This window comes from Glycine max, chromosome 3, assembly GCF_000004515.6.
Source record: "Glycine max cultivar Williams 82 chromosome 3, Glycine_max_v4.0, whole genome shotgun sequence".
NCBI classification, from domain to species: Eukaryota; Viridiplantae; Streptophyta; class Magnoliopsida; order Fabales; family Fabaceae; genus Glycine; species Glycine max.
In genome coordinates, this window is record NC_016090.4 from 46338978 (window position 1) to 46364654 (window position 25677).

A 25677-nucleotide genomic window follows, 5' to 3' on the forward strand; every position below is an offset into this window, starting at 1 on the left:
CAAGACATTCTGAAATTTTAATTCTAAAAAATATCGATCCATCCATTTTATGGGAAGTGAGGCTCTCTCTCTCTCTCTCTCTCGCTAGAGACTATACGAAAATTTTGAAATAACTAGTAAAAAAATTTAAAGTAACATTGTTAATGAATTGAGGTGAAGGAATTGAAAAATATCATATATGTTTAAGTTGAATCGTCACTGTTGTAGAATTCCTGTTGCATGATGCAACAATGCAACACGTATGAAACCGAAAGACAATGGTGTTTGAATGACACGTGAAAAGAATTGGGGGCGAAAGAGGTGGTGAGGGGCGCCGCCACCGGTGTAAAGAAATGTGGCTGCCACTCGCAACCCCTGCTGCATGCAACCGCACATTTGGCCGTCGCACTAACAAATCATACCAGTTCTGTTACGTTTTTCATTTCTTTTTCTTTTTACACGTGCGACCAGGTGGTCATGAACAATAATAATGTGGACCCGATTCCAATTATATGACGAAAATGCCCCCGCCTAAGCTCCTAACAAATGTGGCATTTATGTTTTGAGTAGACTAATCTACTTGCAAATTTAATACATTTTATAATTTTACTTTGACATTTTACCCCTACTTTTTTGTGCTTTACGAGTCCCACCTGCTTTCTAAGTCCACTTCGTGTTATTTTGGATGTGTCATATGTTTAATTTTGGATAGATACTGATGGATGAATAATTTTCCTTTTTTTATTAATAAAAATACTAAATATTTATATTTTTAACATACTAGTATATTTATTTTTTACTTAATACTTATTTTATAAACTATAAATATTTAGAGAATTGATAAGATAATTTTATAAAAAGAAACAATATTGCTCCCGTTTGATTTCCCATCCCTAATGTATGTTTTAGTTCCATGTTAAATCAATCTAAATCTTAGTATTAACTTAATCATGTTTCCCATCCCTCACACGCAAATTACTCTTATTTTTTTTATCATACAAATTACTCGTATTTGATTTCTCATAAGTAACAACTAGAGTATGGAGAAAAAAGGAAAATCAAAAGGGTATTTTCGTCCATGAAAAAAGTTATTTTGTTTGAAGTTTAGGGACCCCACGTGAGCATATTCTCTCATGGTCCTTTCCCTCATTTATTAGCACTTCTCTTCCCCACTTTTCTAAACATATTTCTGTAAAAAACATGCACACAGAGTAGTTATCAGAGACAGAGAGAAAGAAAGGTCCCTGCATCTGATCTGAACACTTAAAAAAATTAGATTATTTTATTCACCGTGTTGGTTCTGAGTCTCTGGTAACCAATTGTTGCACTATAAATATTCTTGCCAATAGTGGTTCTGTTCTGTACATTCATTGCTTACTTGCCTCTCCGGGTAAATACATGCATTTTCATATTCTCTGTTTTTTTTTTTTGTTCTGCTTCTTCTCTGTGCTTGTGAATAATTTTTTGTTCAGCTCCTTGAATTTCCTAACCATGCAACAAGTGTCAAACACTGGAATCAGGTTGCTAAAATTTTCATTTCAGTTATTTACTTCCCACATTCCACGTACTTTTGCTCCTTTGATCTTAAGCTTTCTCATTTTATGGCTATAATTAACAAAGTTCTTCTCCCCCTCTCTTTATAGGTATTATTTTTTTTAGAATTTTGATGGGATTTTGGTTTGATGCATCTCATGCTTGCACACGTACACGAGCACTCTGGTTGTGATTCCTCAATTTCCTTGGCTTTTGGTCGGTGTTGTTTTTCTTTTTATTGTTAAAAAAAACTATTCATGAAACTACTTTTCATTCTTCAGTTTCTCTTTCTTCTTTAAACAAGTGATGGTTTGCAAGATATTTTTTTATTAAAATCATTTTTATATTTGTATACCTTAGTTTTATACACACACTACACTTTCTTTATACATTATTTGAATTGAAGCATTCACAATAAGTAGGTAAGAAGTAAGTCTGGCCTGCACTTTCAATTTTTTTATCTAGTTTAAGTCCGGCAAAAAAAAAGTACTAGCAACGCCACCCCCCCTCTTTTTTGAGGCCTCAGCCTATATATTTAACGAGAAGAATATGTTGGTAATATAATATTACATCGGTAATTCCGAGGTACTTTACCTTGTATGGTGCTTTTATTTTGTTTGGTACTTTGGGTGTGTGGATGGGGTTAATAGTGTTTGGTATACAACTATTTATTATTTAATAGTAGTGTATTTATGTTGGAGGAAGTCTGTGAGAAAAAATAGTAGTGTATTTATGTTGGAGGAAGTCTGTAAGAAAATTTTTTTTGGAAGAAGTCCTTTTCTTTTTCAATTTTCCTTCCTACAATATCGGTTGAAAGCTTGATCTCTTAAATATGCGACAATTCCAAGAAAATCATGTACAACTTTAGATGTAACCCTTACTAAGGAATTTAGTTGGGGTACTGTTTCATTTCATAAAAGAATACTATCACATTATTGTTTTGCAATTGCAAATTAAAGAATAATTTTACTTGTTGAGTAACATCGGTTTACAATTTGTTTTACTCAATTATATATATAACTTTTGACAAACCTAAATTTTCATAATACAGGATGTCTTTTGTTCTCATTTTCAAACTACAATATAACTTGTTTCTCCCTCTTTACGTATCCTTGTTCGCTAACTTTTCTACCCTTATAAACCGATACTGTCTCCATGTGCACATACGACAAATAGAGAGCTAGTAAATGCCTTTATTCAGAATCATAGAATTCAACGAACATTACATGTTTTTCCCTCATATTCATCTGGTCCAATGGTTTGAATCGTCACTATTTTTCCAATAAGCACGGTCTCGAGCTTAACTATGTTTTGGCTTTGGTCGTAGCACATACCACATAACGATGCTTTCGTCTATACCTTAACGTAGGAGTTGCGTTCATTGATAGGTAAACTAATTTCACTACGAGTGTATTGGAAGTTTCAACATCTTTAAGAATGTCCTCGTTGATAACAAGAAAAATGGTTGTTGTCCGTTTTCTTATAATATGTTATGTTAATACGTTGGACTTGTTTGAAAGACCACAACACAACATATCAAGCTTCGATATCTGATTATTCATAATCTACAGAGACCAAGTACAGTGAAGGATCTAGATATCTGACATAAAAATTTACAAGCATGGCTTACACTGCAGTTGCCATGCCTACCTCTCCAGCAGCTACCTCGGCAACTGTAGACATTGCAAAAGAGCATAACGGTCTTCGCCGCTCGCAATCCAGCAAAGAACTACACACACGTGCCGTTATGCGGAGGTCTTATTCTGACAACCACCTATGTTGCTCCATCAATCGCGTACAAGCCACATCAGTGCCACCAAAACTTAAGAGCAATCAACCAATGGGGATTTCACCATTTCAATTTTCAGGCTCCATTCTTCCAAATTCACTGCGCTCCTTCTTGTTTGACCCAGAAACAAGCAATGATCTAGTTGTGGAGGAGAAGGTGGTAAGCATTGAGGAAAACATGGTAGAAAGCAGCAAGGAAGAGATAGTGAATAGAGCCAACTGGGTAGAGAGGCTTATGGAAATCAAGAAACATTGGAGAAACAGACTGCCCAAAGAAAGCATGAATACAGATGCGATATGCAACGACAATACGTATGATGAATGTGAATGTGATGGGGATGGAGATGACAATGTTTGTGTGGTGGGTGAAGATGAAGATGAGCAGGAAGTGACATATGATCGTGACTCATTCTCAAGCTTTCTGGTTCAAGTGCCATGGTCTGATACCAAACTATACTCTCAACTTGCTTTCCTCTGCAACATGGCCTATGTAATACCCCAAATCAAGGTAAGCATTCACCCCCAATGGTAGGATAATTTATCAGATTTCTTGCATATTTAATTAGTAATATAAGAGTTCGAGTGTGTTTTTTTATTTTCCTCTTTCCATGTATGAATGAAAAAAGAATCACAAACAAACAACTTCTGCCAATCACTTTGCAGGCTAAGGACTTGCGAAGATACTACAGCCTTCAATTTATAACATCTTCTTTAGAGAAGAAAGCTGAAGTGGCCAAGTTAAAAGTGCAACTTAATCAGGACTCCACTTGCGTTCCTGTAGATGACTCGGTAGCCTCTCAAGATGTATCAAAGAAAGACAAAGATAATACAAAGAAGCCTCAAATCAAACTAGCTTATGATATTGCTGCCTCAGCAGCCTCTTATGTCCAATTACGAGCTAAGGATCTTTTGCACCGTGCTGCTAAGTCACAAGACACACAACAGACTGAAAATGAAGATTCTAATGAAAGAGAAGACTTGCCGGGGCGAGAAGAGCTAGAAGGCACTTCGCGAGGTTACAAATCAGAGGTTGCAGCTTATGTTGCAGCGTCCACAATGACAGCAGTGGTTGCAGCAGGGGAGAAGGAAAAACAAGAAACAGCAAATGACCTCCAGTCACTTCATTCCTCACCTTGTGAATGGTTTGTTTGTGATGATCCCGGCAATTACACTCGATGCTTTGTAATTCAGGTAATTCCTTAATCACTCCTTGCTATCCTGATTTCTACCACAAGGTTATATATTTTGTTCTATGTTGCAGGGCTCAGACTCCCTGGCATCTTGGCAAGCAAACCTCTTCTTTGAGCCCACTAAATTCGAGGTAAGAACAATTATTATTTCATGGAGACATTCATTGCATTCATTGTGCAGTTGCAATTTTCAAATGTTGATTTTGTAATAAAAACACCAAACCACTTGTGATCCATTATTCTCTTATAGGGCACAGACGTACTTGTTCACAGAGGAATTTATGAGGCCGCAAAAGGAATATACAAGCAATTCATGCCAGAAATAATGGAGCATTTGAAGAGACATGGGGATCGTGCAAAGCTTCAGTTCACTGGGCACTCCCTTGGGGGTAGTCTCTCTCTTCTGGTTCATTTGATGCTATTGACTAACAAGGTTGTGAGTCCCTCCACTCTTGGACCAATAGTGACTTTTGGCTCACCGTTTGTATTCTGTGGAGGGCAACAAATAATCGATGAGCTAGGCCTGGATGAGAGCCAAATCCACTGTGTGATGATGCATAGAGATATTGTTCCCAGGGCCTTCTCCTGCAATTACCCAAACCATGTAGCTCTAGTCCTTAAGCGCTTACACACCTCATTTCGGTCACATCCATGTCTGCTCAAAAATGTAAGTAAGCATCATCTTTCTGGCAAGGCCTCGTGGGACAAAGTCATAAACCCATAATGAGCATACCTAATTTAAATTATGAAATTTAACTTTACTCACCACTGATGAGAGTAAGATATTCATTCATTTTCTTTGGATTCTTTTTTTGTTTTTCAGAAGCTGTTGTACTCACCACTGGGTAAAATATTCATTCTCCAACCCGATGAGAAGACATCTCCTCCGCATCCTTTACTCCCTCGAGGAAGTGCCTTCTATGCCCTGGACAATACTAAATGTCCAAGTGTTCTTCGAACCTTCCTGAATCAACCACACCCTATTGATACACTAAGTGATCCAACGGCATATGGTTCAGAAGGCACAATCCTAAGAGACCACGACTCCAGCAACTACCTCAAAGCCATCAATGGAGTGTTGAGGAAACATTCAAAGATTATCGTCGGCAGAGTGAGGAAGCAAAGGATTAATCAGTTGTGGCCTCTGTTGACATCACCATCTCCACACTCTAGGAGCCATGAACAGAACTCGGAGAGATGCAGCTTGAGGACAAAGGAGATAGTTACAGGGGTTTAATTTAAAGAAAAAGCGTTTCTTTTGAGGTTCCCACAGATCATGATCAAATTAATTAAAATCATGGAATTAATTAGCAAACTACATCATTTTATTCTATGTACATCCCTAAATAACTAGTGTATGTATCCATTACTCCATATTTGAATACCTTGTGCATATACATGTCGATAATTCTTATAGAAAATAGAACAAAATTGTCTACTGATTTTTGCATGAAGCAATCTAGTACTATCTTGTTACTCCCATTGAGAATCGCAAATGTAGTATTTTAATGGAAGAATATATCAGTTTATTTTAAAAAATAATTGCTTTTTTCCTAGCTTATTGATGAAATAAATAATATAAAGAAATTATTATTAATTCTCAGGAAAAATGTTCTTATTGATGACATAAATAATGTAAACAAGTTATTATTAATTCTCATGAAAAATGTTTCAAAGATGCCATCTCCTCTCCGCCTGTTAGTTTGTTTTGGACTGAGATTCAACTGGAGACTAACAGGCGGTGGGTTTCTTATTATTTCTATTTTCAGCATAAATTAACATCATAATCATTTCGTATAAACATTTAAGAGAAGCTGCCAAAACTGTTTAACATCATAATCATTTCGTATAACATCATAATCTCACCAACTAGACGTATAACATTTTTCAAGAAATATCTAGCAGAGGCCCTACACTACAACAAATACTGTAAGAGAATGAGAAGCTGCCAAAATTTGTGGATTCTGAACCAAAGCGAGTATTGTGATTTTATTTGATTGGGTTACAATTGTGTCCAAAATTACCTTGAATGAAACTAATCACCGAGTACTGCATCCTCATCCTAAACACAAAGTTTAAGTCTTGGATGGAAAAATGTAAACAAAGTGGGTAGATCACCTTTGCTCCTCAAATGCTCCACCATTCAGATTAGCTAGCATGATCATAACTCATGGGAATTTGAATTTGTTTGCTACCCGCAATTCCTTGTTTATCCTTTATGGTTTCATCATTGGTCCTTTGAGTTTCATATGGTTGAAGTTCAAGTGTCCCCACTTGTTTTCCTTAAAATATTAAAATATTCGCGTGTCCTTTGGTTTACATTTACAACAGTCTTTTCTGTCTTGGTGAAGGTTGGTTGTCGCGGTCCATACTTGATTATGATTTTTGGAGATTTCTTGACTTAAATATCCAAGTCGTTGGTGGCTATACTCTTGTAACTTTGATTCATTTTTATTTTTATTTATATTATTGTTTAACAAATGATTGACCCTTGCCTTTTACTTGTTACATTCGCACTAATTTAACTTGGGGAGGACGAAAATAAGTTTCTAATTGATGCTGGATTTTGCAGGCCTTAATCTTCTGTTTCTGCAGACCTTACCTGTTCTCACTGAATGCTGAAGTAGCCTAATCATGAATGCAAAGGGACATAAATTTGTGAGGTTCGGTTGCTCAATCCTGGTGTTGCTGCATATTTCCATTGTTTTAATTTTACTACTCTTGTCTTGGTACACACATTGTGAACCGCTTCTGCTTCATCTATTTGAGATTTCATTTGTTCATGCTGCTTCAGTTTTTTTGTTTTTTGTTTTCCTTTCAAAATGGGATCATCCGCCTAAAAAAAGAATGAAATTTAAGTTAATAACTGCATTTTTATAAAACATGACAGATTGGCACCAAATTGTGCTTTTATACTGCAACTATAGTTTTCCAAGTTGGGTAATTACCAATTTTGAATCAATAACAAGATCAATGTCTGCTCTGTGTGGTTCGTGTTCTCTATTTTCTACATGTTCAAACCCTATTCTACCTCTAGCTGCTAGTAATGAGATTTGATCATGGTATCATTTTGATTTTGGAGTAAGTAGTAGCCAAAAAGCACCATTGAGGTGTCCCATTGGAGACTTGATCATAATTCATATGATAATTGTAATTGTTGGAAACTAACATATATCTGATGCATAATTGTTAAGTTTAAAAAATTTCTCTCCATCCAGGTTTGAGGACTGGAAATCAGAGTCATCTTTTAGTCCAGAGCAAGAAAATTCTATTAACAATGGGAATCACAAAAGAAGACCTAGTGTGGGTGCGGTTTTGAAGAGTATAGGAAGAAGGCTGGAGAGTGTGTCAGAGAAGATGAAGAACTTGACAAGAGCTTCAGCTGTCCATCCTGTAAGTGATGGAAAGAAAAAGCTTCCTCCTAGGAAGAAAATTCTTGATCCACAGGGTCCAATCCTTCAGAAATGGAACAAAATCTTTGTAATAACGTGTGTGATGGCAGTCTCTGTGGATCCTCTCTTCTTTTACATTCCGGTGATAAATAATGCTAGAAAACGTGTTGATTTGGATGGAGTATTGCAGATCACTGCCAGTGTTCTTCGCACCTTCTTTGATCTATTCTACATTCTTCGCATAATCTTCCAGTTTAAGACAGGATTCATTGCCCCTTCTTCTCGTGTTTTTGGAAGGGGTGAGCTCATTGATGATCCTATGGCTATAATGAAAAGATACTTAACTTCACACTTCATCATTGATGTTCTATCAATTATTCCACTTCCACAGGTATATCCCTCTTAAAGTCTTTCTTATATGTATTTATTTATTTATTTTCCGATGATAAGAAGCCAAAATGAAGGCATTTTGTATCAATAAACAGTTTTCAAATCTGTTTGATGTGAAAGACATAATAATTTGTTGTGTTTGACATTTAGGTGATTCTTTTAGCCATAAATCGAAACCTGAAAACATCAGATCCATTTGTAGCAAAGGATTTGTTGAAGTATTCAGTATTAATCCAGTATGTGCCAAGGCTTTTGCGGATCTATCCACTATTCAAAGAAGTAACTAGAACTTCTGGCATATTGACCGAGACAGCATGGGCTGGAGCTGCTTCTAATCTTTTTCTCTATATGCTGGCAAGTCATGTAAGTAACTTTATTGCTTATTCAAATCCAATTTATGCATGTTCCTAGGTAGTTATCGTGCTGAGTTTATGATCACCAAATACATGTGGCTTATAAGGTGGTTGGAGCTAACTGGTATATGCTTTCGGTAGAGTCAGAGGTGCGGTGCTGGCGAGAGTTAAAGAATGCTTCACTCTGTCATCGAGAATACATGAGTTGTGGAGACCGCAATCAAAAAAACTTTACACTTCTCAATCTTCTTAATCAGACACTATTGAATCAAACAGTTCTTAATCAAACTTGTTCTTTGGTTGACCCTGATACAATCAAAGACCCAAAAACCTTCAATTTTGGAATATTTTCTGATGCTCTAGATTCACATGTGGTAGAATCAACAACAGATTTTCCTCAGAAGTTCTTCTACTGCTTTTGGTGGGGTTTGCGCAATTTAAGGTTGGCCAATATAACCTTCTGTATCCTTGTTTTCATATATGCAAATGCAACATACTTATTTAATTTCATTTCCAATATTTAAAGTTGGCCAATAATATCTTCTGTATCCTTGCGCAATTTAAGGTTGGCCAATACTTCTATATCCTTATTTAATTTCATTTCCAATATTTCTATGGATTTATTATTAGTGTTTGTAAAGTTAGTGCAATTTATTAGATGGGTGCCCAAAGCATACCAATATTAAAAAATTTGTCATCTTTTGCAGTTCTCTTGGACAAAATCTCAAGACTAGTACTGATGTCTCAGAAATAGCCTTTGCAATCTTCATTGCCATCTTTGGATTGGTCTTATTCTCGTTACTTATTGGAAACATGCAGGTAGTTCATTGCCTGCCAAAAAGAAATAATATAGTTGTTTAGGGACCAAGTTGAAGAATGTTTTTTATTTCAAAAAGCAGTAGCTTTTCAGAAGTTGGGGCATGTCCCAATGAAGCAACATAGATAGAACTTCCTATCCCGAATGTTGATTTAAATGGTCATCCAAAGATTCTCCCATTTATAGATTACTAAATTACAGTTGACCCCTGCGCGATTACATGCCCACCTAAAATTTGAAAAGTTAATTTTATGCAACATTAGTTAGTTAACTATTGTTTTGAATATTGTTACAGAAATATCTGCAATCTACAACTGTTAGAGTGGAGGAGATGAGAGTGAAGAGACAGGACGCGGAACAGTGGATGTCCCACCGTATGCTACCTGAGAACTTGAAGGAAAGAATTAGAAAGTACGAACAGTACCAATGGCAAGAAAATAAGGGTGTTGAGGAGGAGGCATTAATTCGTAACCTTCCTAAAGATCTCCGAAGGGACATAAAGCGTCACCTTTGCTTAGCTTTAGTTAAAAAAGTGAGTGTCACTCATAATCATGTCTCCCCATCTATTGTTTTTTTTTTTTTTTTTTTAATCTAACTGTAGTGTAATTGTGTAATGAACATTTTTATTTTCTTATTTTATTGCTTTAGGTGCCAATGTTTGAGAAAATGGATGAGCAGTTGTTGGATGCAATGTGCGATAGACTGAAGCCAGTCCTTTACACTGAGAAGAGCTACATTGTTCGTGAAGAAGATCCAGTTGATGAGATGCTTTTCATTATGCGTGGAAAGGTTTCTACTATGACAACAAATGGTGGAAGAACTGGTTTCTTCAACTCCATGTTCCTCATGGCTGGTGACTTTTGTGGAGAGGAACTTCTGACATGGGCCTTGGATCCCAACTCCTCCTCAAATCTACCCATTTCAACTAGGACAGTAGAAACTATATCAGAAGTTGAAGCCTTTGCTCTCATGGCCGATGACTTGAAGTTTGTTGCTTCCCAATTTCGACGCCTTCACAGCAAACAGCTCCAACACGCTTTCAGGCAAGGCTTGATAATTTCTATCATGTTAATTTCTTCTTTTTCTTCATTGATTATGCATCATTACAATATTTGGAATCGTGCTAGACAATAGGAAACAAGGTGCAGATATAACTCAAAACCATAAATTTTGTTTAGGTTCTGACTTCTGAGAGTAGTTTGCTTATATAATCCCATCAAATTCATTTAAATATCAGATTATAAAAACTTTAGCAATAACAGCAGTCATAAAAACCATGTGATGACCAACCTTAAAGCACTGCTTATTTTTTTATGTGAGCACATGTGGGATTATGGTAATGATCTTAGAATACAATTCTCTCATTTTTATCTTATTTTTTTTACAAAAAACTTCATAACCTCATCAATCCTGCAATGTGATTTTTATTCCATGCAGGTTCTATTCCTCACAGTGGAAGACATGGGCTGCTACTTTCATACAAGCAGCTTGGCGTCGATACTGGAAAAAGAAGATTGAGAGGTCATTGTGCAAAGCAGAAGCAGACCTACAAGATGCTTTGGCAAATGAGGAAGGGTCTAGTCTAAGCCTTGGTGCAACCATATATGCATCAAGGTTTGCTGTCAATGCACTGCGAAACTTGAGAGAAAATAGCAGACACAATACAATGCAGCAGAGACTACTATCTCTGTTACCTCCAAAGCCAGCTGAGCCAGATTTCACTGCTCAGAAACACTAACTTGCAAATTGGAATAAGGATATGTTATCCATACTCCATAGCTAGTGTGTGCATATTTTGGGTGGGTTGCTTAAGAATTGCTTCAACAACTATTTTGGGAGATGTAATATTGCATTAAAATATAATGAATATTTATAAGGAATATATACAAGATGATTACCGTAAACAATTTAGATTGGAATCTATTAAATTATAATTTATAAACTTAAATTACAACCTTATAGTTAATACTCCAACACTGACAACAGTTTCCTTAAAAAATGTTCTAATCTTGAACTTGTAAATTATGATGGTTCTTTAAGACAAGTGTAGTCTATTTTGTATTCATGCTGATGGAAGAGTAGCTAAAGAACATAAAACCGAGGTTCATTTCCTGTAGAGTAGCCTTATCCTTAAACAAATGGGCGTATTGAGTTTAATTAGATCCACTTTAATTAACAGCTCCCTGTTGCTTTTGTTTAGATAATCAAGGTCACTAGTCAATTTTTATTTAAAACAACTTTATGGCACATTTGGTTCAGTTGCAATTTGCAAAGGAGATTACACATGCATATAAAAGATGTAGTATTTACCCATAAAAAAAAAGATGATGTATATTTATCATCATCTTCCATGTTGTAGCCAAAGTTGCAGTTAGAAGCATAATATAAACTGAATTTGAAAGAGAGCAAAGGACAATATTTAGGAACTTGAGGTATACGTATAGGATCATAATTTCAAATGGTGGGGTTGATGGCCAGTCCTTCCTTGAGGCACTCACATACAGTAGAGTGACAAATGGATGGATTACATCAATCATAATACGTATCCGCAATGGATCAAAATAATCCATTAATTTATTTTGATTCATTTAATAAAAAAGTTCATTCTACCTATCCATTAACACTATTTTTAAGAAAGAATATCTATCTATAAATAAAAAATTTCAAACTTAATTATTTTTAACTTTTTTTTGTGCTACGCCAGAGACAATAGGTTTCCCAATCCATAAGACAATTATTTTTGATTTAAAAATTTAAAACTTAATTGATTTCGGCTAACCTAGACCAAGACTAATTTTTTACTGATATTGGTCGAGATTATTTTTCAGTCAACGTTGACCACATAATCTTTCAATTTATTTTTCTACTTCCTTTGTAACATTTCCTGGTCATGTTTCCAGTGGCAGGAACCCACAACTGAACATTAACATCATAAAGCTTATACTGCATAATTAACCAAAAAAAAAAAAAATATTTATCATCATCTTCCAAGTTGTAGCCAAAGTTGCACTTAGAAGCATAATATAATATATAGGTTAAATTGTAATTTTGACCTCTTTAGTTTCTTAAATCTATAATTTTAATCTTTTAAATTGAATTTTAATTGTAATATTTAATCTTCTTAATCTTATAAATTGGTTGGTACTCTTGATACATTATAAAAAATGATTACGATTAATTAAGTTAATTATAAATTAATCAAAATTATTAATTATTAAAAATTGAATACAAAGAATTATTAATCTTAATTTTTCACAACATTGAATTCCTACCCCTACAAACATCTCTTCTAATTCCACTATCACACACGACCCCTCTAACAATAACACACATTAAGATTAATAGTCTTTTATTAAAGTTTTTTAATGATTTATAATTTTTATTTAATTTATGATTAATTTAATAATGAATTATTAGTTAATAATCTATTAAGCGAACCAAAATCATAAATTTATAAAATTAAAAGACCAAATATTACAATTAAGAATCAAGAAAACTAAAATCATGAATTTATAAAACTTGGGATCCAAAATTACAATTCAGCCTAATATAAACTGAATTTGAAAGATAGGAAAGACCGATCTTTAGGAACTGGAGGTATATGTTTAAGATCATAATTTCCAATGGTGGCCGGTCCTTCCTTGAGGCACTGGCATATACCTATTCGATCTTCGTGGTTCCCAGCCTCACCACTTCAGTTTCTTGATGCCATTGCAACACGCCTCAAAGGGCTGCTTTGAGCTTTCTTGCAGAAAGCTAAGTGCATGTTTGATTTTCCATTGAAAGGCCTCTAAACGGCCTTGAATCTAAAGTTCTAAATTTTTACTTCTCATAAAATATGCAATGAAATGTGTGTCTGTTCAATTAAGGTTAAACCAAACACACAATATCCAGTTATTTATAATTCTTTTATAAAACAAATTTATCCCCAGTTTTTGATAGTTTGGTAAAAAATAAGATAGATGAAAATAAATAAAAAGTGAAAGAAAACAAGTGAAAAATAAAATAAAAACTAAAGTTGTTTGGTTACAAAAAAGATAAAGAGAAATGAATAACAATACATAAGAAATAATACAGTAGATCGCATTATTTTTATCCTCTTTTTTACCTACCAAATAACCCAACTTATAGTATCGAAAAAAATAACCCAACTTAAATCCATCCCGTTTCCTTCTTATATCCCCGTGATTTGTCAAATCTTGTGCCAAATTTGGATATATAGTGATACAACTTTCATTTGCTAATAAACAAAATCCCATCCAGTTTCCCTTGCTTCTAATTTTTCTCTTAGTTGTTGATGTATTGAGGGTAAGATTCATGAGGATTTAAATCCAATTAATTCGACACTCAGTCCAAAATACAAGTTGTTAGACTAATACTTGGGGTGTTGTTGTATTGTGTTGTGTCGCCCTGTATAATTCAACATTTTCGTATTGCAATGTATTTTTGCATAAGTTGACTTGTCTTGACTCCTATCCTCTCTCTTATTTGTCCTTTCTCGTGACGTGAACTCACCATAATAATGCAGGGCCATTTCTCTTGCTAACTCACAAAATTAAGGAAAATGAATGTACATTTTTTTATTAAGTGATCATTTTTAAATGCAAATTTGTTATAATAGAAGTAATAATAACTGATTCTAATGTTCAACAGTGTAAGTGCTCGGCCCTTATTGGATACTGACACACACGACACAATCATTCATTTCATCAAATAGTATATGTGAAGTTGAAGTGTGAACTCCGAAGCCTGCAAATTGCAAAAACGCTCCCTCTCTTTCTTTCTTCTCTCTGAGACATTACTACAACAACTAAACGCCCATCATTCCATCAAATATCTATCTCTTAAAAAAACTCTCCCTCCTAGCCAGGCTACAATACAAGTTATTACATTGCTGCATGTAATGTAGCTTTGCATCTTTAAGATTGTTGTTTCCTTTTCCTTTTGTGAAAAAACTGACTAAACTTTTATTTAACTACCTTTCTACTTCTAGCAACTTGTTCTTTTCCTTGCTTTTTGATAAACTAATAAACACGGAGTCATGTTGATATTTACTTGACTCTGGAGTCTGGATATTGACTTGTGAATTTAAATATTCAAGTCATTGGTGGCTATAATTTTGTTACTTTAATTAATTTTTAGTATTGTTAAGCAAATAATTGATCCTTGCCTTTTCTAGTTACATTCGCGCTACATTAACTTTGGGAGGAGAAAACAAGTTTCTAATTTGATGTTGGATTTTGCAGGCCTGAATGTTCTGTTTCTGCAAAGCTACCTGTTCTCACTGGATGCTGAAGTAGCTTAATCATGAATTCAAACGGACAAAATTTTTTGAGGTCCTGTTGCTCAATCCTGTTGTTGCTGCATATTTCTACTGTTTTAATTTTAGTACTGTTTCTGTTGGTTGTAACACACATTGCTAACCACTTGCGCTTCGTCTATTTGTAATTTCATTCGCTCATTTATTTTCTTTCAAAATGGGCTCCCGGTCATCTGCCTAGAAAAATAATGAAGCTTAACTATTTTAATAGCTGCATGTTTATAAAGTATGACAGACTGACATACTGCAGCTTTATACTGTCTTGCTTAGTCTTCCAAGTTGGGTAATTACCACTACCAGTTTTAAATCAACAATAACATCAGTGTCTGCTCTATGTGGTTTGTGTTCTCTCTTTTGTTCAATTTAAAACACCATTCTACCTCTAGCTGCTAGGAATGATGAGATTTGATCATGTTAATGTGCTATCATTTTGATTTTGGACTATGTAGTAGTCAAAGTCAACAATTGAGATGCCCCTTTGAAGACTTGATCATAATTTATATGATTTTCGTAATCGTTAGAAAGTAACTTATATGATACATCATACATAATCGCAAGTTTAAATTTCTCTCCATCCAGGTTGGAGGACAGGAAGTCAGAGCCATCTTTTAGGATAGAGATAGAAGATTCTATTAACGATGTACATCACGAAAGAAAAGTTACACCAAGTCTGATTGCTGTTTTGAAGAGTATGGGAAGAAGGCTGGAGAAGATGAAGAACTGGAGGAGAGATTCAGATGTCCTTCCTGTAAGTGATGGACAGAGAACTAGGAAGAAAATTCTTGATCCACAGGGTCCATTCCTTTAGAAATGTTACAAAATCTTTGTAATATAGTGCGTGATGGCAGTCACTTTGGACCCGCTCTTCTTTTACATTCCAGTGATTAATGAAGATAAAAAAATGCCTTGATTGGGATGGAGCATTTATGATCACTGTCTGTGTTCTTTGGACTTTCTTTGATCTATTTCACATTCTTCGCATAATCTTTCAGTTTAAGACAGGTTTCGTTGCCCCTTCCTCTCGTGTTTTTGGAAGGGGTGAGCTCACTGATGATCCTGTGGCTATAATGAAAAGATACTTAACTTCACACTTCATCATTGATATTCTATCAATTATTCCACTTTCGCAGGTATATCCCTCTTAAGCTCTTTCTTATTTATTTATTTTGTGTAAGTACCAAGTAGCCAAAATGTATTTTCCAGTTCAATTTGATGTGAAAGACATGATAATTTGATGTTGTTTTTGACACTAGGTGATTGTTTTAGCCATTCCAAACCTAAAAATGTCGGATCCATTACTAGTAAAGGATTTGTTGAAGTATTCAGTATATGCCAAGGCTTTGGCGGATCTATCCACTATACCAAGAAGTAACGAAAACTTCTGGCATATTGACTGAGAAAGCATGGGCTGGAGCTACCTTTAATCTTTTTCTCTTTATGATAGCAAGTCATGTAAGATGATTTTAATTCCAATTTATGCATGTTCCTAGGTAGTTATCATGCTGAGTTTTATGATAAAAAAAATACAAGTGGCTTATCAGGTGATTGGAGCTATCTGGTGCATGCTTTCGATAGAGTCAGAGGTGTGGTGCTGGCGCAGAGAGTTGAAGAATGCTTCACTCTTTCACAGACAAAAACACCTTCAATTTTGGAATATTTTTTGATGCTCTAGATTCAGGTGTGGTCGAATCAACAACGGTTCTTTATCAGAAGTTCTTCTACTGCTTTTGGTGGGGTTTGGGCAGTTTAAGGTTGGCAATCAATCTATTGTTTTTATGTATAAATGCAAATCCAACTTGCTTATTTTATGAACTGAAAACTTCTATATCTTTATCTAATTTCGTTTCCTATACTTCTATCCAATTAAGTAAAAGTTAGTGCAACCAAAATTAAAATTTGTCATCTTTTGCAGTTCTCTTGGACAAAACCTCAACACAAGTACTAATATCATAAAGATGGCCTACCTAAATCGTAGAGGAAAGAGATGAGAGTGAAGAGACATGACATAGAACTTTGGATGTCCCACCGAATGCTACCTGAGTTCCTAAAGGAAAGAATTAGACGGAATGAACAATACAAATGGCAAGAAAATAGGGGTGTCGATGAGGAGACATTAATTCGTAATCTTCCTAGATATCTCAGGAGGGACCTAAAGCGTCATTTTTGCTTAGATTTAGTTAAAAGGGTGGGTAATCCATAATCATGATTTCTCCCCATCTAATTTTTTATTTTCCAACTATAGTGTGTGTAATAAACATTTTTATGTTGTTATTTTATTGCTTTAGGTGCCAATGTTTGAGGAAATGGATCAGCAGTTGTTGGATACAATGTGAGATAGTCTGAAAGACAGTCCTTTATGCTGAGAATAGCTTTATTGTTCGTGAAGGAGATCCAGTTGAGGAGATGCTTTTCATTATGAGTAGAAAAGTTTCTTCTGTGACAACAAATGGTGGAAGAACTGGTTTCTTCAACTCCTTGTTTCTCATGGCTGGTGACTTCTGTGGAGAGGAGATTCTGATTTGGGCCTCGGATCCCAGCTCCTCCTCAAAATTACCCATTTCAACCAGGACTGTACAAACTATATCAGAAGTTGAAGCCTTTGCTCTCATGTCTGAAGACTTGAAGCTTCTTGCTTCTGAATTTCGAAATCATGGCGGCAAACAGCTCCACCACGCTCTCAGGCAAGGTTTGATAGTTTTTATTATGTTAATTTCTTCTTTTTCCTCTTTGATGATGCATCAATCATCATTAGAATTTGTGGAACCGTGCTGGGAATTAGGAAACAAGGTGCAGATATAATTCAAAACCATAAATTTTATTTAGATTCGTACTTTTTCTGAGAGTAGTTTGTTTATGACATCAGATTATAAATTTTGTTTTTCCCTTGCAGGTTCTATTCCGGGCAGTAGAGGGCATGGGCTGCCTGTTTCATACAAGCAGCTTGGAGCCGATACTGGAAAAAGAAGATTGAGAGGTCATTGCATGAAGCCGAAGACAAGCTAAAAGATGCTTTGGTGCAACCATATATGCATCAAGTTTTGCTGACAATGCACTGCGAAACTTGATACAAAATAGCAGACACAACAAAATGCAACAGAGACTACTACTATCTCTGTTACCTCAAAAAGCAAGCTGAGCCAGATTTCACTGCTCAGAATCACTAACTTGCAAATAGGAATAAGGATATGTTATTCATAAATCATACTCCATAGCTGTTGTGTGTGCATATTTTGGGAGGGCCACTACCAAAAATACAAGAGTTTTCCTTAATCATGCGTTACAGGGAACAACTTAGGTCATACTTCTGGAAGACACAACCTAATTGATTATGATCTAATTGAAAAGGGGGGTTTGTATTGAAAAGCAAAACAGAGAATACTAAATGAAATTCAAATGAATAAAAACACCAACAAAGAACCACTGCTACAAGGTTTCAATTTTGGCAAAATCAATTCTTACATGTAGATGGGAGTGAGGGTAGAGAATATTTTACAAATAAAAATTATTTAATTTTAAGAAATTGTTAATAGATAGATTGGATTTGATTTTAGAGCATTTATAATGCATGGTTTTTTTTCCTGGTTTTTCTGCTATTTATTGGCTTGGATAATACTTTTTTATTGATAAAAAATAGTTAAGAACCATGTACTTGTATAAGAAACATCACATCAAATAGGACAATTGTTGTTAAGCTATACATCTTATTTTAAAGACATCTGGCATTAGCAACTGTGTTTTATTATTAGATGAATGAATCATGGACGGATTGGACTTTTTAAGTAAAACTTTAATGGATCGAAATACATTAATGATTTGTTTTTATTCAATTTATTTTAGTTCAACTAAGAATTTATTCGATATATATGTTAGCCAGTCCGACTGCTGCTTTTGTTTAGATGATCATCAAGCTTAGAACGTCAATTTTTTTTAGAACTACGTTACGACACATCACTAAATAAATAAGTAAACTTTAAGAATGAAGAAGCAACAGAATTTTGGAAAAATAAAATGAATAGAAATATAATTTGGTTCAGCTGGGAAGGGAGGTCTGATATTCATATAAAAGATATTTTTATTTATTCATGGCCGATAGTACAACCATGGTAGGCAATTTATTTTTATAATTCCTTTGTTACATTTCCTGGTAACGTTTCCAGTTGCAGTACCCCACCACTGAACATTCACATCATAAAGCTTATACTGCATAATTAACAAAAAAAAAAAAATGAAAAATAGTTACCATGATTTTCATAAGTTATATCCAAAGTTGAAGCATAATAAGAAATTGAATCTGAAAGAGAGGAAAGAAGAAGCTTACTTAGAGCAATCAGTATTCTTGTCAATAGGAGGAAGTGTAGCAGACAGTCCACAATCTTTGGGAACTTGAGGTACACGTTTAGGATCATAATTTCCAATGGTGGCCAGTCCTTCCTTGAGGCACTGGCATATAGCTGTTCGGTTTTGGTGGGTCCCAGCCTCACCACTTAGTTTCTTGATTCCATTGCAACACGCCACCGAGGGCTGCTTTGAGCCTCCTTGCAGGAAGCTAGTGCAAGGTGCTACCTCCTCAATAACTGTGGCGCATGATATTGAAGCCAGAGCTCCAGACCTTGTAATTAGGAGAATGGCAATGGATATGATTGCTGCTCTTGACATTTTCTTTGTTAATGTTTGAATTAACTAGACTGTTTGAATTAAGCTAGCTAGCACCAAATATAGTATATATAGAGATTTGTGCAACTGTTTGTTTGGTTGGTTCTGTCAACTTGCATTACATGCAAACTTGATGACTTTCAACAAAAATGAATTTTACTAGTATAGGCAACTACTCTCTGAGGCAAATGATCATAGGAAGCACTAATTAAGATGCCTTTATTATAAATGTCATTCCAAAGGCGTGATGGATTAACCACGTGTCATCTAAGGGTGACCCGCGACATATTTAATAAACACCAATTTGTCTTCTTACTGGCAAGTGAAAGTATTTGCTCATGAAGATTAAAGTAGTAGGTTTTGTCCACTCCGACAAAATCTTTTCAGTATGCATGACCAAAAAATTAAAAATATTTTTTCCTAAAAGTATAACTTGCTATCATAAAATTAAATAAATTAGAAATCCAGTTTAAGATCCAAAATGAACATATACTTTTCCTAAAAATATAACTTTATTTTGTTATTTTTGTAAGAAATCAAATTCTGCAAATCCATTTCTCTTAGTTAGAATCTCTCTCTTGTGACAACAGTAGTTAAAAATATAATTAAATTTAAAACTAATTCATGTAGTATATTTAAAATCATAATTAAGAATAGAAAATAAGGAATAAAGTAGTATACAATTATTAATCTATATATCATAAACTAATTTTCAAATAATAATAAAACTAATAAAAAAATCATATTATATATATATATATATATATATATATATATATATATATATATAAGCACTAACAATGTAATTTTTTATATTGTTATACCATCACAAACCAATTTATATAATAAAATCATTGGTTTTTATAGTAAATCTTAAAAAATGGCATTTTCACTAATTAGGGGTGATCTTTTTAAAAAAATTATTGAAATGGTTATTTTTTAAAAAATTTACAAGGTATGGATAAGTCGTGTTTTAAAACACAATTTTGGTTTTAATTTTTTTTTAATCGAAGCCTTGTTTTGTATCTCCCCTTTTTTTTTATAACATTTTTTAACTTAAAAGGTGCAGTTGTGCTTACAGTGACAACTTCTATGTTATTTTATTTTTCTCAAATTTTATTTTTACTTATTGTCAACTTTTTTTTAGACTTTGTTAGTTTTATAAATTTTCAAAGTCTTCATTTTCAAGGAAGTAGAGTTGATGGTGTTAGTTTAACGCAATGAATATTTCTTATACTTAAATGAAATTAATTCATCTATTTCATTATATATGTAATTAATATTAGATTTCTTGATTTATCTGATTACATCATGATCAAAAATTGAGTTCTTATATCAAGAGCAATAATGTTAATTTTCTAGTGGAACAAATATTGATAAGCCTTCTAAATGTTTTGGATTGTGAATTAGTGTTTTTGGTCGGCAAGTAATAGACAAAGAAAGACAATGAAAATCCGAGAATTTCTAAAACTAACAAAGTATAAGAAAATGTGATAAAAAGTTTTTTTTTTAAATAAAGGTAGCAAAAAGTAAACTAACATATTTATTTTTTGATTAGTTCATAACGTGGGAACTTTTATATTGACAATATATTACAATTAAACTTTATACTATATATTTATTTACGTATTTATTTTAGCCATAATTTTTTTTATTTAACTATAAATTTTAATATATATATATATATATATCACAACATTTTACTATGATGGAATTAATAAATTGATTGTAAATTAGTGAATTTATTTAGCTGAACGGCCAATTCAATTTTATGTACTACTACAATACGTTGAATTTTCCTCTATATATTGAGGGAATATATGTCTACCCCGCCCTGTTAATAATACGCGCAAAACAAATTGAGGAAATTTAAAATTATTTACATATTAGTTATTACGCACATCGATTCTAGCTCTCGTTCTCTCCAATTTCCTCAAACCCTAATTTCCTCAATCCTGGTTTTGGAATTCGACGATGGAGCAGAAGAGGAGCAGTAGCAAGATGTACAACCTGTTTGTGAAGCACTTGGACGGGAAAACCCTAACCCTCCTATTCCCCTCTCCGATCCTCTACGCGAGTTCCATCAGGGATCGCCTCTTCCAACTCACCGGAATCCCCGCCCACCACCAGCGCCTTGTTACCGGCTGCCGCCACCTCAACGACGACAAATCTGCCATCCAATGCCTCCCGGAGGACGGCAACATGTTCCCCTCCGTGCGCCTCCTCCTGCGCCTCAAGGGCGGCAAGGGAGGCTTCGGCTCGCTTCTCCGTGGCGCCGCCACCAAGGCCGGGCAGAAGAAGACCAACAATTTCGACGCGTGCCGCGACATGAGTGGCCGGAGGCTGAGGCACGTCAACGCGGAGAAGAGGTTGGAGGAGTGGAAGGCCGGAGAACAGGAGAGGAAGCTCGAGAAGGTGGCCGAGGAGTTTCTCAAGAAGCAGATGAAGAAGGGAAAGGGTAAGGGTGAAGGTGAGGGTGGGGCTCAAAAATATGTCGCCAAATATAGGGAGGAATCTGAACGTTGTGTTGCCGAGGTTGCCTTGTCCGTTAAGGAGGCTCTCACTGCCAAGCGCAAGAGCCCTTCACAACCTCACCATGATGCTAAGAAATTGAAGATATGGTAAGTGAACTCACTCACGTGTTGAGTGTTGTTTATTAATTGCTATTGTTATGTGGTTCCCTTTTGATGATTGTTTGTACTTTGTGGGTTAGTGATGTTGGTATTTGGGTATTTGTGTTTTGTAGGATGGGGAAGAGGAAATTGAATGAAAGTGATAGTGATGATTCTGATGAAGAGGTGGAGATCGAGAAATCAGATTTGTTGAATGGTCCGAATGAGTCGGGCTCTAATAAGGCTGAGGGCAGTTTGGGTTCGGTAAATGGGGGCGGAGGCTCTTCTGGTGCTGGCTCGTGTGAAAGTGGGTCTGAAGAAGAGAAGGAAGCTGCTGTAGAAGGAAATGTGGGATCTGTTGCGATGCTGGGTGGTGAAAGTATTCAGGCTGCAGCTGAACCTGTGATAAATGATGAGGCTACTGAAATGCCAAAGGAGTCGGTGGTTGCTGGAATTAATGCTGAAGATAATGGATATCAGGATTGCTATGTAGGCGTGCCTGACAAGTTCGATGGTGCTGTGAATCAGGCCTCAACTGTTATGGGCTCTGAAACTGTCGCCAGTGCTGGTGAATCTAATTATATGGAAATTGATGGATCTCTTGAGCATAAAGCAGCAGTCAATGAAGAAAGCTCACCAAGCACTAGTGTTCCTGTGTTGGAGGAGCCCCTGAATTTTGATGCCTTTAATTCAGCTGCTGAACTTGAGGTATGTTTTCAGTAGCATCCTCTACTTCTGTCTGTCTGTGCGGTACCCTTTGCTATTTTGTAGTTTGTTTCATATGTTGAATTGGATTTAAAAAAGGCAGTGGCTAGGGTGAAGCCCAAATAGTGTGACACACCGGTGACCACTACTTATAACCAGTAGCTGGTGATGACCAGTTACTTTAAAAAATTAGTTTTGCTAGTATAGGACTCTAGTTTAGAGGTAGGGGTTATGTGAAAATAGGGTTTCTCTTTATGTGAATAGGTCAAGTCTGTCCCCAGTGGTATTTTTTTAAAATGCCCATTTTATTTTGTTTCTCTCTTTGATGTGTTGAAACATATGATATGGACCCTGTTGATGAAGCAAGGGGAGACGTTGGGATGGGCGATTAGTATGGGCATATACATTTTGAGTTCATTCATTGAAATAAATCCATACTGGGAGTTTAGAGCTGCAAATTCTGACTTTTAAGGAATTAGTTCAGGGCTCATTGGCAAATTGCAGATTACATCTGTGGCATTTTATGGTTGCACCTTGAAAGGAGAAAGGAACTTATTAGAAATTTAGTTTCTAGTCTGAGAATCAAATTGGATAGCTGGGTTATGATGTGTGGGAATAAGCAAATTCTGGAAGTTTTATCAGGATGCTAAGTAGGAGTTGAAGAAGCTGGATTTATGGTGAATTAACGAGGATCCTTGATGAAACAGAAGAAAAGAAGCAGAAACAAAGGAACTGATAAACTGAATACAATGTTAATGTATTGGGGCTTAGCTAGAACTTTAGTCCTCTCAACAGTTCAAAGAAGGATAGAAAGCCTTTTAAAGAGAACTTTCAAATACTAGTCCATTTTATGTGTTGTAGTTAGTTTAATTGCAAAGCCAACAAAAATTCTATTAATACTGGGTAGGCTGGTTAGTTATAGCGTAGAGAACCCTCTCATACTCATAATCAAAACATTATATGTTGAATTTTCTACTGTCGGATGGTTCAGATTTTTGAATAGTTAAAAGAGCAGATGAAATTTTTCTCTCATTTTCATTTTATTACTATAATAATAATAGGGGGTTATATAGATAAAGCCACCGAGATTTTTTTAAAATAAGTTGATAGATAGATTTTCCGTATTTAAAAGTCAAGCAAAACTAAATGGTTGAATATGAGCAGAAATCACACTATTAGTAAATTACGTGTAATTAAGTCAGTTGTTACCATGGTTGAATTTTTTTGAAGAATTCTAACTAACCATTTAAGGTGGTTTAAGTAATATGATTTATAGTAGTTGCATTGCACGATGGTGATATGGCAATGGTTTTCATTTCTTGTGGATGACTAAATTTTTTGTTTGTGGAAAAATCAGAAAAATATATCAACAGAGTTGTAGTAATGGCCCCTAAAGCCCCCGATCCCCTCCATCTATTAGGCATTAGCATTGGTTATGGACTGTTTATTAGACTCTGAAGATTAATGCCTTTACCATTGCTATGGTCTTGACAGGTTCTTGGCTTGGAAAGGTTGAAGTCTGAACTGCAGTCACGTGGGTTAAAATGTGGAGGTACTTTGAAGGAGCGTGCTGCCAGGCTTTTTCTTTTAAAATCAACTCCCCTGGATGAACTTCCAAAGAAGCTGCTTGCGAAGAAGTAAGGAGAATTTTGAAATGGCAGTTCTTTCTCTGTACAGTATTTCATAACTGTTTGCACCTTTTACATGGGTGTCAGTTCTATCCTCTGATGACTTTGGGAACTGACTGATGCATGCCTTTTCTGTTCGTTTTAGTGTTCATATTGGGCTGTATTTTGATGTAATAAATACCGTTACCAGCCAGCCAAAGGAAGCTGAACACTGTATAACCCAAGAATTGTGCATTATGAACAATTCCAAATTTTCTTTTTGGTATTATATTATGAGATGACGAGTATCATCAATGGCTGGATATTGTTGTTCCTAATTTATCCAATTATTATTATTATTACAATCCATGCAATGTAATAAGTTGAAAAACCGTTTAACATTCAAGCCATCCAAATAGTACTAGCTAAACCTTGAAGTGTGACAAACGGACAATGACAGCAGCTGGATTTGTGTCCCAGATTTGTGGTTGAGTGCTTAATGGATAAACCCACAAGCAATCAAGGGTCACTGGCCATAACTTGAACAGTGGAAGAATGGGAGGGGGAGTTGCGGCAAAGGGGGCATGTGCTGTTCATGCTAAGCCATTCATCTATGCATTCGGCATGGAAGCAATGCGCACATTCAGGAATGCATCTGATTGTGTCTTTGGTTTTATACTCTTGAACAAACATATGTGCACATCGTCATGGGTCTGCACTCGGTCGGCTTTCCTAGTACAAAGTTTCTGATAAGACTCGATTGTAGACTCATCCAAGCCCACCATCGTAGCAATGGAAGGTTGGGGTGATATTGCACTTGGTTCCGACCTCTGCAGCAGCAATTCTGGTTGTATTGCCTCTTCTGTACTTGAGGGACGCGTAGCATGCCATTGCAGCGGCAAAGATGATAGCTGGTCCCACAATGGATAATGTGATGATTCCAAAAACTCGAAGACCATGTTGTGGAGGAGCTGAAACTTCAATAGTACTACTGATAGTGAGTAAATACTAGAGCGGGTTGGCCTTCTATATTTCAATTACATCCCACATTATATTAGTCTTTAAAAAATTTAATGATCAAATCAGTTACCGTTTGTTAAAGATTTTGTTGTAAAATTTAATTCCTTGAATAACACCAATTTAACTGTTCTGTGTGATGCTCTTATTTTGTTAATCAAATATAATATTTTTAAATATTTGAACCACTAATTTAGTAACATTTTTTTGAAGAATTAATGGAATCATAATTTGGGTCTTGAGGAATTTATTTGCTAACTGTTTTTTTAAAAAAAGAATTAATATAATCACCATGTAATTTTGAAGAATCAATGTAACTCG

At 35.2% G+C, this 25677-nt stretch overlaps 4 protein-coding genes and 1 pseudogene across 6 annotated transcripts; 4 read left to right on the plus strand and 1 right to left on the minus strand.

Annotated features, from left to right (window-relative positions):
* The first annotated feature begins 1159 nt into the window (after positions 1 to 1159).
* LOC100780077 (phospholipase A1 PLIP1, chloroplastic) lies at positions 1160 to 5940 on the plus strand. Its single transcript, XM_014774052.3, has 6 exons — positions 1160 to 1369; positions 3084 to 3808; positions 3964 to 4491; positions 4562 to 4621; positions 4741 to 5157; positions 5314 to 5940. Exons 2-6 carry the CDS (start codon positions 3134 to 3136, stop codon positions 5725 to 5727), a joined length of 2094 nt encoding a protein of 697 aa, XP_014629538.1. The 5' UTR covers positions 1160 to 1369; positions 3084 to 3133; the 3' UTR covers positions 5728 to 5940.
* A 503-nt stretch (positions 5941 to 6443) lies between these two features.
* LOC100816236 (cyclic nucleotide-gated ion channel 1) lies at positions 6444 to 11346 on the plus strand. 3 transcript variants are annotated; one of them, XM_026127973.2, is made up of 8 exons: positions 6444 to 7153; positions 7709 to 8273; positions 8423 to 8635; positions 8733 to 9067; positions 9333 to 9444; positions 9738 to 9974; positions 10091 to 10485; positions 10880 to 11346. In XM_026127973.2, the coding sequence occupies exons 1-8, from the start codon at positions 7125 to 7127 to the stop codon at positions 11178 to 11180; spliced, it is 2187 nt and encodes a 728-aa protein (XP_025983758.1). In that variant the 5' UTR covers positions 6444 to 7124; the 3' UTR covers positions 11181 to 11346. The 3 variants fall into 3 exon arrangements, with proteins under 3 accessions (XP_025983758.1, XP_025983759.1, XP_025983760.1); XM_026127974.2 differs by lacking the exons at positions 6444 to 7153; positions 7709 to 8273 and having other exon boundaries at positions 8493 to 8635; positions 8767 to 9067; XM_026127975.2 differs by lacking the exons at positions 6444 to 7153; positions 7709 to 8273 and having other exon boundaries at positions 8501 to 8635; positions 8773 to 9067.
* Positions 11347 to 14188: 2842 nt separating this feature from the next.
* LOC100816756 (cyclic nucleotide-gated ion channel 1-like) lies at positions 14189 to 18210 on the plus strand (annotated as a pseudogene).
* A 604-nt stretch (positions 18211 to 18814) lies between these two features.
* Positions 18815 to 19497, minus strand: LOC100780607 (probable non-specific lipid-transfer protein 1). Its single transcript, XM_003521758.5, has 2 exons — positions 19081 to 19497; positions 18815 to 18962 (listed from the first exon to the last, which is right to left on the minus strand). The coding sequence occupies exons 1-2, from the start codon at positions 19416 to 19418 to the stop codon at positions 18944 to 18946; spliced, it is 357 nt and encodes a 118-aa protein (XP_003521806.1). The 5' UTR covers positions 19419 to 19497; the 3' UTR covers positions 18815 to 18943.
* A 1756-nt stretch (positions 19498 to 21253) lies between these two features.
* Positions 21254 to 24628, plus strand: LOC100781694 (replication stress response regulator SDE2). The gene is made up of 3 exons (XM_006577283.4): positions 21254 to 22036; positions 22162 to 22735; positions 24227 to 24628. The coding sequence occupies exons 1-3, from the start codon at positions 21390 to 21392 to the stop codon at positions 24371 to 24373; spliced, it is 1368 nt and encodes a 455-aa protein (XP_006577346.1). The 5' UTR covers positions 21254 to 21389; the 3' UTR covers positions 24374 to 24628.
* Positions 24629 to 25677: the final 1049 nt, after the last annotated feature.